The sequence below is a fragment of the Hippoglossus hippoglossus genome, chromosome 4 (assembly GCF_009819705.1).
Source record: "Hippoglossus hippoglossus isolate fHipHip1 chromosome 4, fHipHip1.pri, whole genome shotgun sequence".
Taxonomy (NCBI): domain Eukaryota; kingdom Metazoa; phylum Chordata; class Actinopteri; order Pleuronectiformes; family Pleuronectidae; genus Hippoglossus; species Hippoglossus hippoglossus.
In genome coordinates this window covers 1,574,721-1,592,885 of record NC_047154.1, presented here as the reverse complement: position 1 = coordinate 1,592,885, position 18,165 = coordinate 1,574,721, and the positions used below count along the sequence as shown (strand labels likewise).

The window sequence follows — 18,165 nt, the reverse complement described above, 5'->3', positions numbered from 1 at the left end:
ATTGTGTCAAGGGCTGCTTTAAGTCTACTGGCAAAAAACAAGGCAATGCTTTTATCATCAATATTAAGTAGAGAAATAGGTCTACATCGATGAGGAGCAATTGTTAAATTGGCTAATCGCAGTTTCCTGTAATCCAAGAGGGCTGACACACACAGATTTAATAGTTTTCAATTCCTTTACTGAGTTAAGAAATGAAGTTACAGCTTCTTCATTGTATTTTGAACTATCCGAGTTACTGTAGAAATGACAGCAGAAGTTTGACATCAGCAGCGCTTCACCGTCCGTTGTGTTGTGAAACCAGTACTACGTCATCAAACGTTGACGGAAGAACACATGCTGCAGAAAGCTCCAGAGCAACATGGCGGCGTGCATGAAGATGCTGAGCGCTGCGAGACAGATGCACAGAAATCCGTCTGTAGTAAAAGTGAATTGGGCCGGGTGGAGCCGGACCCCCAGCAGCGACACGTCAGCTCTGAGCCGCCTTCAGCCGCCACGGTTCTACACCAGCACCGGGAGCTGCTCTCACGTTCCCGTCAGCACAGCAATGACAGCTGGCTGCAGGCTGACCCTTAGAACCCACCGGTGGATGCGAGTCGGTGCCGTGCTCCGCGGCCAAAGCGATCTTCTCACACCGACACCTCGGCCCTTCATGGTTCAGGACAGGATGTTCGGGAACCGGGCCAGCGGTGCCGGCTTCTCCGGGGAGGACGGCGGGGAGAGTGCAGGCTCCGGGGGAGAGGAGTCTGGGGGAGACGGGGGAGTCCCGTACAGCGGACCTCAGATGACAGCGCTCACCCCCATGATGGTCCCGGAGGTGTTTCCCAATGTGCCGCTAATCGCTGTGAGCAGGAACCCGGTGTTCCCCCGCTTCATCAAGATCATAGAGGTGAGGAAGACGCCGATCTCCTTCAGTGACCCGGGATGATGCAATCCCACAGCAACGCTCGGAGGTCACACTCCTGGAGGCTGAGCTGTGTTGGAGTAATGGGGCACAGCCAGAGGGTTTTCTCATTTGTAACGTTGTTTTAGATCAGGCTCTAATGTCTTTGCTTACAACAAGCATGTGCAGCTCCAGTCAGTGCACCTAATTTCTGTGAGCCAGAAAACAGTGCTGTATTATTCCTTTGACAAAAGAGACTGTTGGTTTCCATTTGGACTGAAAGAAACGGGATGCATTGGACATCTGATTCCATTAAGGGGTGATTTGAGAAGCATTAGCTGTGTGGACGTGAATGTGTCCTGGATCAGATTGGAGGACCACCTACTCAGCTGATGTCCTCTGACCCGAATTATTAGTTCACTTCTGTGTTTTACATACACAAATTAATTTGTGGCCACTGACACACTTTTAATGCTCATCACCCATATTGTTTTTCCAATTTTTTACTCTGTCAAATGACAAAAATATGATTTAAAATTCATTGATTGGCTCAGCCCCTTCTTGCTGAGCTGCCTGCTCTCTCTTTCTTTCTCTCTTTCTCTCTCTCGCGCACACTCACACACACAATCAAATGAATGAACAACGGACCCCTCTGTATTGTCGGACTGGATTAAAACATCCTGTGATCTGAACAAAAATGATGTACATGTTTATTTGCTTATAGAGTGAGGAAGTGAGATCTGATCACCATGGTTACTGGAGACACATTCTCATAGAATGTGTTACATGACAAGCTGACAAAGGTGTGAGATGTCCTTTTGACCAGATTACCTTAGACAGATGTTTATACCATGCAGCTCTGAAAAGGGCTTTATTGTATTAACGACTGTATTAACTTACTCCACATTAGAAATTCTCGTGTGTGGTCATTTTTCCAGACTCACTGGCACTCCCTAAAAGCTCCCTCCGTATAGCCAATCCATAATAAAATGACATGCAGGGGTAAATCTGACATTTCAGGTAAAGTATTTTCAAGTGCTGCTGAGTGTGAGTCTGTTTGTGATGCGTCTGTCTCTTTTCCTGTCAGGTAAAGAACAAAGCGCTGATGGAGCTGTTGAGGAGGAAGGTTCGCCTGGCTCAGCCGTACGCTGGAGTCTTCCTGAAGAGAGATGATAAGTAAGATGACTCTGATGACACATTCATAATTGACCGAATTAAGGTTATTTCATAATCAGAACCTCACAGTACCATGGTTGTTATGACAAGAAATCAAGTGTAATAATTTAACAAATTCATTTCATAATTGTGTCCACACAATATGTAAGTATGTCAGTGACTGTGATGTGTGTGTATGTGTGTGTATGTGTAGTAACGAGTGTCTCTCTGTTCCAGTAATGAGTCAGATGTGGTGGAGTCTCTTGACGCCGTCTACTCTACAGGGACCTTTGTTCAGATTCATGAGATGCAGGACCTGGGAGACAAGTTGAGGATGATTGTCATGGGACATCGCAGGTCAGAAACACTACTGTTGCTGGATGACTACAAGTTCTGTGTAAAATGGGGGGTTTGTTGAAACAAAAATCCATAAACTAAAGTTGTATCGCTTTTATCAGGGACAGGACTGAAACTGGTACATTCTTTTTAACATTCAGTAGCGATCCCTGATCTGAATTGCGATCTTTCTTCCTAAATTTGAAATGTACTCTTATCAGTCTATGGACTGATCTATTTGCACCAAGCCCAGTATTGCATGAAAAAATTGTAGTACAATGGAAACTGCTTATAGTGATGACTTTTGTCCCGGGCCAAATTGATCACCATAGGCAGTTGACTACTGTAACCGAATTGCGTAACTTCTGTATGATAGTCCCAGAATTTGAGGGAAAGGTAACAGCAGACACACAAAGTGACTCACTTTTCTCTCTCTCTCTCTCTCTCTCTCGCTCTCGCTCTCACTCTCGCTCTCACTCTCGCTCTCTCATTCTCTCACACACACACACACAAACGGTGTCATCAGACACGTGTAAACTCAGAATGGGTACAACAACATAATATGTAAAAAATGAACACTGTAAGCGGATTACTTGATCACTATAACTGAATTATTTCTACATGATTTGTATTGGAACGATGGTGTTTGAACAGATTTGTCAGGTTGCCTACTGCATTGTCGACCCTCGCCTGACAGTTAATTTTGCTTTGAGAAATATCTGACTATGCAGAGACAAACCACTGCCACATTACTGATGTCCTCGTCCACCATGCTGACAGATCATGTTTAAATCTTTTTCAGCAGAATCAACTGAGAACCTATGATAGAGACACATGATATATATTGGCCAATCAGCAGGGTTAATCTAGTACACCATCATTCAGTTGGATTGTGAACATAGCGAGTTTAAATGGCATAAAATGTCACCATCTATGATTCGCTCAAAAAGTAGATCACCGACGTCTTCAAGGTTGATCACAATATAAAATGGTCAGATCGCCCACCCCTGTACCATGTGTAGACCACCTCAGCTATATGTACTGTACACTCTGGCCTTTCAGGATCAAGATCACAAGACAGCTGGAGGTGGAGCCTGACGAGGCCGCAACGGCCCCCGTGTGGTCAGAGGCTGAGCCTGAGTCCCAGTCCAAACCTCCACCGAGACGCAAATCTAAACGCAGCCGTAAGGACCAACCAGGGTCTGTGGCAGAGCAGGTGGAGGACAAGGTGTGTAACACGAGCCTCACATGCAAAATGAATAACCCTCAAACATTACCCAGACTAACACTTCAGCAGAGGATGCAGCCAATCAGCACCTTCATCATCATCTTCAACATCAACACCTTCACCTTGTCTGGAAAATGCCTGGTTTAGCTTTGTGGCTATGGATGTATTTTTCTGGGCTTGTGTTTCCGATACAGTTCTTGGTTCAGATTGTTGTGAGTCAGCACACAATAGCTGTGTCGCAATTCAGGGGCTGCCTTGGACCACGAAGGGGGCGGTCTTCTTGTGCCGCGTTGACGCCGAAGGCCAAACTGAAATGAGACAGTCTGGTCTACAGAGGATTTCTGGGATCAGCATCACCAGCTTACTGCTGTCACCTAGCAACAGAGCTGCATTTGGACACGACAAGAAAGTTTTAATGCCCCTTGGTTTTTGAACATGTGTACCGTCAGCTGTTCAGTTGAGTTGAAGCCTTATGCTTTAGCATCGGAAGTCTCATCGCTTGTCAGCCCCATTACCTCGAAGAAAAATGATTTGTCACCGTTGCGCAGTGAATCCTGGGATGCATCGGGCCGGGAAGGATCCACCTGTTGGAGCCTGCATTTCTTGGGAATGGAAGGATGCGTTTGACGGCCGCATTTGGAGGAGCCTTCGAAATGGGAGAGTGATCGCGTCACTGTGGCACATTCGGTCTTCAAAAGCAGCCTGCGAAGGAAGTGGCCCCTGAATTGAGACACAGCTAATGACTTGGTTTTTTTTAATCCAGCTGTGAGAGTCTCTGTTGCTGTAGCAATGATTAGAATTAAGAAACTAAAGTGTTTTCTGAACATTGGAGCTTGTACACCTTTTCAAGTAGTGCCCCAAATTATAATTATGATCCCCAAAAAGGAGCATAATAGGTCTCCTTTAAATTCCTTTTTCACTACATACTGTTTATTAAATGAGTCTGGACAGACATGAATAAACTGTGGTTTGACTGGTTTGGAGACACATACAGCAGTGATCTAATAGATCTATTCAGCCACTATTTAAAAAAAATCATAAATGTTTAGGCCACTGTCACCACTGTGTGTAAAAGAGGGCAGTGAAAGTATGTGGAGTTTATGTTGGTTTTCACATTGATGGCTGTGATGTGAACCCCGTTGTGTTTGGTCAGATTTCAGACGCAGACCTGAGCCCAGAGCTCCAGCCTCTCCCCTCCTCCGACATCCTGATGGTGGAAGTGGACAATGTTCAACATGAGCAGTTCACTGTCACAGAGGAGGTCAAGGTACAAAACGCACATTACAATATGTGTTCCATTGAGATGATGTGTTTCACTCATTGTTAAACTGAAATCATTGGTGATTGTTTGGCATTTGTTGTAGAACAGATGGTCTCAGTTAAGAGTTGAACTTGTGGGATGTGATGTGTTTGTCTGCAGGCACTGACAGCAGAGATAGTGAAGACCATCAGGGACATCATTGCACTCAACCCACTGTACAGGTCAGACCTTTTATTTAGTTACTCAGTCATCTGTCACAGTCTGTCCTTGGTCCCTTAAAGTCATACATGTTTTTCATACTCAAGCACACACACACCCTGCAGGCCTGCATCAATATTAGCAAAAGCAGCTTCAATATGTTCTGTGATAGAACCTTAAACACAGGTTTCCTTTCATTGTTTCCAATAATATCTTGTATAGATTTTTGTAGTATTCTGTATCCTGAATTTTACTCAAAGTTCAAGGCCTAGATTTTTGCAACTTTTTCATTATGTATTTTCTTTAACTTGTTAACATGACTTGAACTATACACACACCTGCACACATTCAGACACAATATACCAGTTATGAGTCTCTATTATATAGTGATATGATAATGATGGATGGATCCAGTGGCGGCTGGTTAATACGGGGCGCTGGGGCGCCCGCCCTTTCCAACATTCTGAGACAAAAAGGCCTGTATAAACATGTTAAACATAATTTATATTAAATAATAAAAGTGTACTCGTACAATGCTCCTGGTAGACCTTAAGCACCTGTGAGCATTCAAAATATGTTGTTTTCAAATTGTATTTTCTGTAATTTCTGTCTAAATACAGAATATGTCCGGGTTTGGGGTGCTGGCCTAATGAAAGTGAATGGGGGTCCTTAAACTTTTGGCAACCATGGGACCTGAGGCTGCTCTTTAATTGGTTGTTGCAGATTTTCCTCTGGATTCAGCTCTTTGTACCCCAGACCCTTCAATTTTTATTTACAGCCAATAGGTATTGAGTTACGTTTTTTTTTTTTTAAATCTAATGTGATAGTTCGACCCTCGACACCGTCTCAGGTACGTTTGACGTCACTGAGTTACGTCCACTGTGAGCTGACTGGCTTCAGGGGAACTGCGGCGAATCCATTGATTTCTTTACAAAAACACCCCAACAAGGGCTTTCCTAGAAAATGTAAACACACATCCTTTTAACTAAATGCATAGTATATTAGATCTCCATTTATTTAAATACAAATAGGCTTTAATAGACAACAATAATTAAATTTATTAATGCATTGACGAAATATCCATGAAATTTATGCCCTTTAATCCTCATCATTTTATATCTTACTAAAAATCTTCAACAATACCAGTTGAGATAGATTTTACTTAGTTTACAATATAGTATATGAGAATGTTCATATTGAAATATAACAGTTTTGGCTTTCGTTCAATTGTTTATTGGCCTATAATTGTTCAGTGGGATATTCACCATCTAGTCCTATATTCTAAAATAGTTAATAATCGATGATGTTAGATCATGACTCCGGATCGTTCCGGTCCCTGTAACCCTGATGTCCTGACTCTGCGCATCATGTTACGTCTCGTGTTGTGCAGCAGGTTTAAACATGTGTCTCATAAACTCTAAAGTGAATCAAACAAACACAAAGTAAACATCGCAAAGTGTAAAGTGAGCGCAGGTCAGAGGGTTGGTGAGAAGGAAGCAGACTCTGACACATACAGGAAGACCGGACCTTTAATGTGCGTCTGTCATGATCCTGAAGCAGCAGTGGTTATAATTATTCAGGGAAGTCCAATGGATGGATCATGGTGCATTGTAAGCAGCAGTTTTATTTATCAGTAGAATATGGATGGACAGTTAGTGTGGAAAAACTGTAACCCAAAAACAAACAACCAAATCCTAAAGTAGCGATGCTAAAATAGAAGTGTTCTAAAGTGTGTGTGTGTGTGTCTCAGGGAGTCTGTCCTACAGATGATGCAGGCTGGTCAGAGGGTGGTTGATAATCCCATCTACCTCAGTGACATGGGAGCAGCTCTGACGGGGGCCGAGTCACATGAACTACAGGACGTCCTGGAGGAGATCAATGTGAGCGACCTGCACGCGTACAGCTGTTGTATCTACTGGTGGGAGTTGGCTGTCCAGGATCATTCTGTTCTAAAGGCTCAGGGAAGTGGCTGTGTGCTGCTCGTTAGCAGAAGTAGGGAAAATGATCTGATGTGTATTTGTCAAACCAACCAGTTGGGGCTCATCCTTCAAGTCCTCTCTTCTTAGCTGAAATGTGCACTTTGAAAACCCAGCTATGAAGTCAAATTTGCTTTTTTTCTGCCCAAGTTTGTTTTTGAGTGCAGCATCTTTTTCACCTTTTTGATTAACAAAAAAAAGTAAAAAAGTGACAGATGAAGGTAGTTGGCTGGAATTGATTTAATGTTCAGCCATCGAGCCAACATCAGAAACTCTGGCTGCTTCTCCTTTAAAAAAATATTGTCTATCTACAAATTTATTTAGTGAAGTTCTTCCTTTTAAGCTGTGAAATCTCTGACACGTGTTGTTGTTGTTTGCAGATCCCAAAGCGTCTCTACAAGGCTCTGTCTCTGCTAAAGAAGGAGTATGAGCTGAGTAAACTGCAGCAGCGGCTAGGCCGAGAGGTCAGAGGTCATCATCCAACATGTACTGTAAACATTAATCAGCCACTGCTCCACTCATCAGTCACTGATTTGTGTTGCTGCTCTGCTCACAGGTGGAGGAAAAGATCAAGCAGACCCACAGGAAGTACCTGCTACAGGAGCAGCTCAAGATCATTAAGAAGGTAGAGCTGTCTGTCTGTCTTTCTGTCTGTCCATCCATCTGTGTGTCTGTCTGTGGACTGTTTTATTCCTCCTTTACATATTGTTAATAACACATGTGTATTATATTTTCCAGAATGACAGTGCCCCCTCTTCCCTTGTCTACTTCAGAATTAATCCTTGTCATTAGGGAGTCCTCCTCAAACAGTTCTTCAATATACTGTCAGTTGTAATTGTGTAAAGAATGCTGGATTTTTCTGCAGAGCTCTTCATAAACTGTCTATGGTGCAGAGTGAAGTTAGAAAACGATTGTCCTACCTGGTTTATTTGCAATGAAGCTCTATAATTATTATGTTTTTCATAAAATTAATCTGAATTTGCTTTATTGGGGTTCATGTGTTTGACCAATATATAAGTTTGAATGATTTACTGAACTGGTGTTATTATTTCATAAATTGCATGTCGCCTATTTCAGAGGTCTGTTTCAATCGACACAATCTTTAGAACCAAGTTCACTACTTTTCAAAATAAACGCTCTAAATCAGCTCGATATAATGCATTGCAGCAATAAAGTGAATGTTTTGCTTTTTCTTTGTAGACTAGTTGCTAAAGAGGAAGTGATTCAATGAATGTTGCTGCCATGAAAGTTTAAGATTACCTGTGACATACGAGATTTTAAAATCAATTACTAGATAGATTACAGAAGGTGATACCATATGATTTGGTTAGACGAATGGAGAGAAGCCCCTCCATGACCCCCCTTGACCTTCTCAGAGATGGAAATCTTATCTTCCATCTGTTTACGTGAAAGAAAGTGGCGTGGCTTTGGGGCAGTGAAATTTAGGCACAATTATTAGGAAAGGCACAAGTAGCCTACAACTCGGTTCCATTGAAAAGAATCAGATCATTCATGTAAGACAGTCACTATAGAGAATCATGAGTGATCTGTGCTCTCCAGCACTGAGACAGGACAGTGAATAATCTCAGTACCTGCTCCAGCAGGTCTAAGGAGCAGGTCTCTGGACTAAAACAAAGTGTGTGGCTGTTTTCAGGAGCTGGGTCTGGAAAAAGAGGACAAAGAAGCCATTGAGGAGAAGTTTCGTGAGAGACTAAAAGAAAGGACTGTCCCCGAACACATCATGGAAGTCATCAATGAAGAACTCAACAAGCTGGGACTGTTGGACAACCACTCGTCAGAATTCAAGTGGGTCTTGTGGATTTTTTTTGTCTTGTCTGCAAGGACCTTTGACTAATTATGTTATTAACTTTGTAAAGTAACCATGATGGAACATCATTCCTAATGTTATGATGACCCCCCGCCTCACTAATTTCCAAAAATGCAAAATTTGTTGAGGACGTTCATTCTGCACAGAAAATAATCCTTTTCCATTTTGGATGCTTCATGAGATTTCATCTAATGCCCCCTTCAGAACAAACTATACAAACATTTAAGTGTACCTCTCATTGGCTGCCAGTGGCATTGAAGTCAGAACTGCAGCAGTTTAAAATGTGCATATTGATGTTGCATAACTTAAACCAAAGTTAAACCTGCAGGTCTAGAACTTCTCCTGTAGTAAGATGATGTTGAGTCTGATCTTAGATAATTTGTGTCAGTGGCACTCTGGCTCTGCAAGTTTCAGACTGATACAGTTGTCATTTTACCCATCAAGTGTCCTCGTTTTTTTTTGTTACAAAACATCCATGATTCTTTAATTACAATCCTTTAGAGCAGTGACCTGTTTTCTGCTGGTAAAGTAACAAAAGTGGATTTAGTCACATTTTAAATACACTTGCTTTCAAACCACTGTTGGGTATCTCTACAATATTGTAAGATCTCACTCTACACTGTAAAGTACCTAGAGATAATGTGATTTTGTTCTAGTACTAGTTCAGATTTAAAAAGTAGGGCCCTTGTTCTCACTCTGAGTGCCAGAACTCCAGGTTACACTCCAGGTTACACTCCAGGTGTGTTTTGGTGGGAAACAGAACAAATAACTAGGGATGCACCGATATGGAAATTCTTGGCCGATACCGATATTTAAAACAACAATCTAGCCGATAGCCGATACCGATATTTGTTTATTACTTGAATAATATGAAAAACAGAAAAAGTGACAAGTGTAACTTTAGATGCCATGGATGGACATAGACACCTATTCAGCCAAACATTTAACAGTATCACCAGGCCTACTCAAGACATCATCTCAACTGTAAACAGATGCTTGCAATGCAGCCTTACAAAACACTAGCATAAACCCTTAGGGAATGCCATATAAATTCAAGTCAAGATGCAGTGCTACTACTAGCCTGCTGTGCAACACAACACAATAGGAGGTGTCGGGGGTAAATGACGTATTCTCCAAGCAAGCCCCCCCCCTCTTTTTATCTATATGACTACTTGTGTGGCTGTAGTGGATGGGCAGAGGGGGACATTTAATTATGTGATTGGGAAAATTAAAACTCCAGGACAACAGAAGGGGAATACAAAGTATGGGATGCATATTTGATCATTTATATCATATAAAATATGTCATTTATATCGTTTAAAATCATTTTTCAGTCTGTTTCCTGGCGCGATACGCTCGCTCGCACGCCGAAACCATCGGTGAAGGGCGCTGGTGCGGCGCGGCACATCGCAGCCCATGTGAACCGCACAAAGGTTTAACAGGGGGGGGGGTGGGAGGCACCTGGCTTTCCTTGGCGCTGCGCGGCGCGGCGCTTCAGCGCCCGGTGTAAACCCGGCGTCAGTGTACCATAATCTGGATGCCAGATTGGCAGGCTGCAGAAAACATACCAATGAACATCGGCCAATGTTATCGGTGAAAGTCAAGTTTATTACCGATACGCCGATACCACTACAAATAACGGTAAAAAGAATAAGGATGCTTTAGTGATGATCTCTTTGTAGCTAAGCTCTGTCCTCTGTATGTGAAACTTTGTAGATATAATAGACACATTTAGCACTGAGGCTTTTTTCTTTGAAAGGGATTACCCCCTTCAAAGAAAAAAGAAAATATTCTGAACTGAAGGTTGTACATACTCTGTTTGGTGATAATTCCTCTGTTTGTTTGTTTCAGTGTGACCCGGAACTACCTGGACTGGCTGACCAGCATGCCCTGGGGTACCAATAGTGATGAGAACTTATCTTTGGGGAGAGCGAAAGAGGTTCTAGAAGAAGATCATTACGGGATGGACGATGTTAAGAAACGCATTTTGGTTAGTGCTCACACACACAGACACATCCATCCACACAGGTTTTTCATGTTAAATTAACCTGGCTTCGTCTTTTTTCTCATGCAGGAGTTCATTGCAGTGAGTCAGCTGCGTGGCTCCACCCAGGGGAAGATCCTGTGTTTCTATGGTCCCCCTGGTGTAGGAAAGACCTCCATCGCTCGCTCCATAGCCAGAGCTCTCAACAGACAGTACTTCAGGTTCAGCGTGGGAGGAATGACTGACGTGGCTGAGATTAAAGGACACAGGTCTGGAAGACTATACTTCTATCATACCTGATGGCAGCTTACATTGTCAGTATCATGTACAGACAACTTTCCGGTATTTGGCAGATGCAATACACGGGTATACTTTTAGACTGACAAGTATAATTTTTTACCAGAAAAGCAATATTTAGAGAACCAAAACCCAATGGGTCATTTAAACGTTAACATTTATCACATTTAGAGACGTTTAAAAACTTGAACATTTCATGTGTATCACATTTCAAGCAAAAAAATTGTGATAAATAATCAAAATCATTTAATTTGATTTGTATGATAAAAAAAATTTGCCAAAAATAAACCACTTGCACCAACCAGATTCTGTAGAAATGTACAATGACATTAAACCTGTTTTATGCAACTCAAAAGACATGGATAAACAATAGTGTCATTGAGACGGAGTTCCCATAGAGGTGCAGTGAAATATGAGCTAACAGTAAGTAAAAGTGTCACACATAGATAGTAATATAAAAGTCCACAAATGCTTTTGGGCTGCTTAGAGGCTACATTTAATGACTGTGAACCTGTTTGTAAAAACCTTATTACAAAGAGACTCCTCATTGACAAACATGTATCAGCTACAAAAACCATCAGAATATCATGACATGCTGTTGGACTGATGAATTGTTACCTAAAGCCCTCAGACTTGGCTGCAGGTCTTTTACAATAAACCAATCAATCATTCATTCTCTCCTCTGCTGCTGATGTGAGGTGAATCACTGCTGGACAGATACAGCTGCCGGAGAGAATTCAACATATTATATAATGTGTGGATAAATGCATTGCATTAAAATTTGTGTTTAGCTTAGCAATGTGCCATGATTTGAGTAGAAAATAAACTGAAGATTCATTCTCTCTGCTCTGGCCCCTGCCCTTAAGTGGCACTGCTGTCTTTCTGTGTGAGTGTAAAACACAGAGCGGAAATCCTTTCTAAGAAGTGTCCGCAGACGACGCTCTGAATTATAAGAGTTTATTATTGGCACTAAACAATATCAGAGTTCTTCAATTTTATTTTGTGACATTTTTTTTTTTGTGTTTGCTTCCAGGAGGACTTATGTTGGAGCGATGCCAGGAAAGATTATCCAGTGCCTGAAGAAAACCAAAACAGAGAACCCTCTGGTGTTAATCGATGAGGTCAGTATGGTGGTGCTGTAGTTGTATGTGGTGAGATTAATGAAACTCTATATCAAATCCACCTGAAGATGACCACAGGAAGTCCACTGAGGGGGTACAGTATTTACTGTCTGCAATGAACAGGATCAGTTTTAGCTTCAGATACCAGTAGAGGAGCTGGTCCGTAGAACCAGGGGGTGGCGTTTCAATGTCAGGGTTTCACCAAAGCCAGTGAGACATATTGTCTGGTAATATGGTCTATAAATATCTATATATCAATATATATTGAACTCAATATTATTTGTGTAGCGCAGAATCCCAACATACAGTACGTACATTATTTAAAGCACTTTGCATAGTGGGGACCTTACAAAATTATAGAGAAACCCAACAGTTCCAACAATGAGCAAACTTTGGCGACTGTGGAACGAAAACACCTATGGATTAAATGTGTCATGTGAAAGGGGTCAGTTGTAATGATGAAGCCACAGAGGATAATCAACAACTACCCAGCTCTTCTGCCTTATGTGTTGGATTCTGTGGAGAATGGAGAATCGTCTGAAGCTTGTTGCTATTGGGTTGTCTCTCAGACTTTTGGGGATTTTTGCTTTTTCCTGAGACATAAAGCACTTTGATGACATTATTAATAATAATGATTATGTGTTTTTCCTACCTGTCATTGCCAGGTGGATAAAATGGGTCGTGGTTACCAGGGAGATCCATCCTCCGCACTGCTCGAACTACTGGACCCTGAGCAGAACGCTAACTTCCTCGACCACTACCTGGATGTTCCTGTGGATCTGTCAAAGGTAAGAGTGTGCTCGCTTTATGTGCAGGGCCACAGTCCTAGCAAATGACAGGCACTCAACATTTAAGCCTTGCACATTTCTGTTGGCTCCAATGAAGGTGTTGTTCATCTGCACGGCCAATGTGACGGACACCATCCCAGAGCCTCTCAGAGACAGGATGGAGATGATCAATGTGTCTGGATATGTGGCCCAGGAGAAACTGGTTATCGCTGAGGTAACACCAACTTCCACCTCTGCACTGGGACGGCGAATGAAAGACTATTATGGAAAACACTTTGAATTTAAATGTGCACAATTTTAATGTGTCGTCATATTGTTTTGCATTAAATTTGCTGTTTAATATTTTTATTGTTCTTTATAATAAGGTTTTTCAAAGTCGTCAGTCACAAAGTTTTATATACCTTGCCAGTATATTATGCTTTTAATTTCTGTTTCTGTGTGTTCAGCGCTACCTGGTCCCCCAGCTGCTTGCTCGGTGTGGTCTGACTGACAAGAAGTCGTCCATCTCACCTGACGCACTCAGTCTGCTCATCAGGCAGTACTGCCGAGAGTCTGGAGTCAGGAACCTGCAGAAACAAGTGGAAAAGGTAAAATAGTGTAAAAAATCTGACAACAAAAACTTAATCCTAGTTGCTAAGTCCTGCTGTAATAGGAGCAGCAGGTAGCGCGGGGTTTGCAGTGGGTGTGAGGATGGAGGAGGCTAATACATAAAACCAATTGCTCTGTGAATCTTACAGTCACTGGTGTTCATTGGGAAAACGGTACTTCTGGAAATGAACTGAGATTCTGTGTGACAAAAAGAAATATACAAGACAATACATTCTGCTCAGCCAGTAATGATGATCATGTGCTGGTTAAGCACCTGATCATTAGAGACGCGTTAGGCTCTTGTCAATCTCTCTCCCCTGTGTGTGTGTGTGTGTGTGTGTGTGTGTGTGTGTGTGTGTGTGTGTGTGTGTGAGTGTGAGTGTGAGAGAATAATGCCTTTTCCATCCGTCTGACAGGTTTTCCGTAAGGTGGCGTTCTCTATAGTCAGCGGTGAACAAGCTGCAGTGACTGTTACTCCTGACAACCTGCAGGACTACGTGGGTAAACCTATTTTCACAGTGGATCGAATGTATGATGTCACCCCACCAGGAGTTGTTATGGGGCTGGCATGGACTTCAATGGGTGAGACATGCACACACTCACTCAATCATTTCTCAAACTGCTTATATGATATCAATGTGGATGAACTCTCTGCAACTAAATGAAAACAGAATAGAAATCATCTTGTCCTCATGTAGGTTCTCTTAACAACACAGGTTTGTTGTGTTGTTGTTTTAATCTCAGAATCATAGCTAAATTAAAGCCAATTATTTTCTAAACCTGGGTTCTCACACTCTTCTGCCTCTGACACCAAAACATAGGTACCAGAAACATATGACCTCCATTCCCCGAGTTTATCAAATAATACATGGGATATTTATTTGAGCTAGTTTGCAAAAATCATCTACGTGCACGTCTCTGTGTTTCCTGTGGTGATCCAAAGTATTCTGTTGCGACTGATGCTGTTGCTAATCTGTCATAATGATCTGAGGAGTCATGTGGGGACAAAGAAAATCAGACAGATGAATAAATCTAATTTGAAGTCCAACCTTTTAAACTTTCTTTTAATTCAGCCTGAGTTTGTCTCAGGATTCTGGTAAAGTCCATCATGATTTGATTTTATACATTTTTTCTTTTATATCTGTTATCTGTTCAGTTTCACTTAAACCCTTAATCTCTGTCAGACTTAAGATTCACAGCACAACTTATTCTCTTTATCTATACTTTTATAACTTCTCCTTTGCTGTGATTGTAAAGCGCTTTAGCTCAACTCCAGTTGTTTTTAAATGTCCTATATAAATGAATGTGACCTTAACACACACAAACCAATAGACAATGAAACATCCTGAGGATCTGTCTGAACTCTGTCCTCTGTGCAGGGGGGTCGACGCTGTTCATTGAGACTTCACTGCGCCGTCCTTCTGGACCAGACGACCCTAAAGGGGAGGGGACACTGGAGGTCACAGGTTGGTCAAGACAGTCACACACTGAGTCACACTGCAGGCTGCACCTGTCTGATGGCTTTACCAGATGTGAACGCTGCATTTTAAAGCTGTGGGTGCTCCTCTGTAGGTCAGCTGGGAGATGTTATGAAAGAAAGTGCAAAGATCGCCTCCACCTTTGCCAGAGCCTTCCTCATGACCCAGGAACCAGAAAACCACTTTCTGGTCAACTCCCACCTGCACCTGCATGTCCCTGAGGTAACTATGGGGATACTGTTCTGTACATAAATGGTTGCTGCTGTTTAATCTTTTTATTTTACTCTGTACTAGCTACTAAATACATTTAGTTTGTTAGATGTTTTCATACCAGAAGTGCCTAAAGGATCAAACACATACTGTATGATGACTGCCAGAAGCGCTCATTCTTACCTGTTGGTCAATAGAGCTCAACAGTGGTTTTTGGAAGCAAAGATCCCATTCATTTTCTCAATAGAGATTTTCATTATCTGCCATTTTGTCGTAATCATCCAAAGTAAAATTACCACAAGCTACAGGTTGTGAAACAAAGTTATATGCTCCTGTAGACAACCACAAGTCTGTATGACTGTGTTTTAAGAAAAACATGTTTATATCTCAACGTGAAGGAGAAGTACAGCACTACCGTTCACCTTGTAGCTGGTCGGACCGGTTCCAGGCTTTAATCTCTTTATAAAGATTTCCTGAAACGTTAATGAAGAACATTAAACATGAAATTTATTTCCGGAACCAGAGCCGTTCTAAAAGTGGGCGGTCGCTGTTACGCTTTATAACTTGTGTGCCCTTGTATCTAGGGGGCGACTCCTAAGGACGGACCAAGTGCCGGCTGCACCATTGTCACAGCACTGTTGTCCCTTGCAACCAAGCAGCCAGTGCGTCAGAACGTAGCCATGACTGGTGAGGTGTCCCTGACCGGCAAAATACTGCCAGTTGGAGGAATCAAAGAGAAAACTATCGCTGTAAGTTCAGCGCGTGCACACTCTCTCACTCACACTCACACACACACACACAACAGCCAAAACATTTTCCTTTCATCTATCACATTTCATGTAAATACCTGGTTTCAAGTTCAATATATGCTGTGTTTTGAAAAAAAAACTCCACTGATGCTCCACTGATGTGGCATGGCATTTAACTAAAGAACTCAGAGATAGCGTCTTTTTTATATATTGCATTGTTGTTCTTTTAAAAACCTGGCACCTATATTACCCACGATGCACCTTGATTGCTCACAGTTCAGTCAGAGATTCATGTTATGGTAACAGCTGCTAATGTAGCCTTGAGAGAGAGGACGCAAGTTCTCTCCATAGTCATCAGCTGCAACCAACGCTGATTTGAGTGGCATCACCTGAGGACAGACTTCATGAAGCGTCCTCTGGAACTAAATCAGCTCGTAGCATAAACTGACAGAAAGGAAAAAGAAACACAAGGATGAAATGATTTCTCAGAAAACACTGTGTGAATGTTGGTTTTTCAATAATCCTCCTTAGAATCAAACAAACTCATAAATATCTAATGAATGTGCATATCATTCTTCAAAGTTTAACCTGGACCCTCTTGTGTTTGTCAGGCACGTCGTGCTGGTGTGACCTGCATGGTCCTGCCAGCGGAGAACAAGAAGGACTTCTCTGACCTGCCGGACTACATCACTGATGGCCTGGAGGTCCACTTTGTTGATCACTACAGCCAAATCTACCCTACTGTGTTTCCACAGAACCCCTCCTAACCAACATTCAACTACAGTGATGAAGCCAAGCCGAGATGTACCAGGACTTCTCTTCATAGCACTTCAGAGACCAGTACTCATCACCAGTATCACCACACCAACACTGATTGTCATTCTGGCTGTAAATAGTGTCATCCAGAGGAACTGCTTCCTTGTTGATTTCTCATATGATTCCATTAAAGTCACCTCAGGATCCCTGGATGTAGGAGGAACGTCATGTGACAGACGCCAACATCACTGAACTAAAAGTATGCAGATGACTGTGCCTAAGACTGACATACACAGTACAGTACTGGTGATGGTGGAGACGCTGAACACTGAGCTGACATCACAGGATATAATGCTACCAAGCAGAAGTAGGGGCGATGACTTTGCTGCCAGTCAGCCTCTTTACCCACAGCTCTCATTGTGCAGGGCTGTATGGGATTCTTTCATAGATTTCTTATATTATTTTATATTATTACAGACCTTATGTGATGATGAAATAAATTAAATAATAAACAAAGTTAGTGCTGTTATCTGTTCTAGTGAACCTTTTTTTGATTAGGGCCTGTAGATGGATTTTTAATCAACAGCTATGATAGGATCCAGTTGGCTCAATGAGTGTTGGTTATTTTTATCTTTTTGAAAGAGCTCCCGCACACTGTCTACTTTGCAATCAGAGATTTATTAGGAGACGTTTCGGTACTAGACCTTCATCAGGCAAATCTTTATCTTTAAAAATGCTTTTAAACAAACACTGAAAGATGACTAATGACATTCATTTCAGATGACTGTTAGTTTACAGTGTAGATCAGATCAAAATGATTTTGAGAACATGAAAATATAATCTCAGCTCCTAACATCTTTAAAAGTAGATAAGTAAATTACAACAATATTTCAATCAATCATTTTATTTGTATAGCCCATATTCACAAATCACAATTTGCCTAATAAGACTTGAGAAAAAACGTAGAAACCTCAGAGAGAGCCACATGTGAGGGATTCCTCTCCCAGGACGGACAGACATGTAATAGATGCCTCTTGAAAGGAGCACATCAACAAAATAATAATCATCAGTTATAAAGTAACAATGACAATGTGAAATAGTCCAATACATATTTAGAACTGAGCCTATAATCATGAAATGTCATTTCATACAGTTTCTTTTTTAAATTCCAGAAAACGTTAAATCAACCATACAGATTTTCGTTTGTGCTATAGTTTGTAAAATGTTGACAAATAGAAATTTGGGAAAGTAAATAAAAGATTGAAAATGGCTGGAATGAAATATAAAAAGTAAGACCAGAGTAAATGAAATTGAATGGATTATTGCACAGCG

At 41.7% G+C, this 18,165-nt stretch overlaps 1 protein-coding gene across 1 annotated transcript; it reads left to right on the top strand.

The window, feature by feature from the left end:
- The first annotated feature begins 296 nt into the window (after positions 1–296).
- lonp1 (lon peptidase 1, mitochondrial) lies at positions 297–17,350 on the top strand. The gene is made up of 21 exons (XM_034583341.1): positions 297–886; positions 1,968–2,056; positions 2,273–2,392; positions 3,434–3,599; positions 4,753–4,866; positions 5,020–5,081; positions 6,809–6,938; positions 7,415–7,498; positions 7,591–7,659; positions 8,689–8,840; positions 10,714–10,852; positions 10,937–11,115; positions 12,177–12,264; positions 12,930–13,052; positions 13,150–13,266; positions 13,499–13,639; positions 14,057–14,222; positions 15,020–15,106; positions 15,213–15,340; positions 15,913–16,077; positions 16,689–17,350. The coding sequence occupies exons 1-21, from the start codon at positions 359–361 to the stop codon at positions 16,842–16,844; spliced, it is 3,003 nt and encodes a 1,000-aa protein (XP_034439232.1). The 5' UTR covers positions 297–358; the 3' UTR covers positions 16,845–17,350.
- The last annotated feature ends 815 nt before the right edge of the window (positions 17,351–18,165 follow it).

Bases quoted from the DNA above. Each gene is read 5' to 3' on its own strand.
- lonp1 (XM_034583341.1), top strand. From the start codon at position 359: ATGGCGGCGTGCATGAAGATGCTGAGCGCTGCGAGACAGATGCACAGA. The intron at 2,057-2,272 runs GTAAGATGACTC...TCTCTGTTCCAG, and splicing joins TTCCTGAAGAGAGATGATAA to TAATGAGTCAGATGTGGTGG. The intron at 15,341-15,912 runs GTAACTATGGGG...CCTTGTATCTAG, and splicing joins TGCACCTGCATGTCCCTGAG to GGGGCGACTCCTAAGGACGG.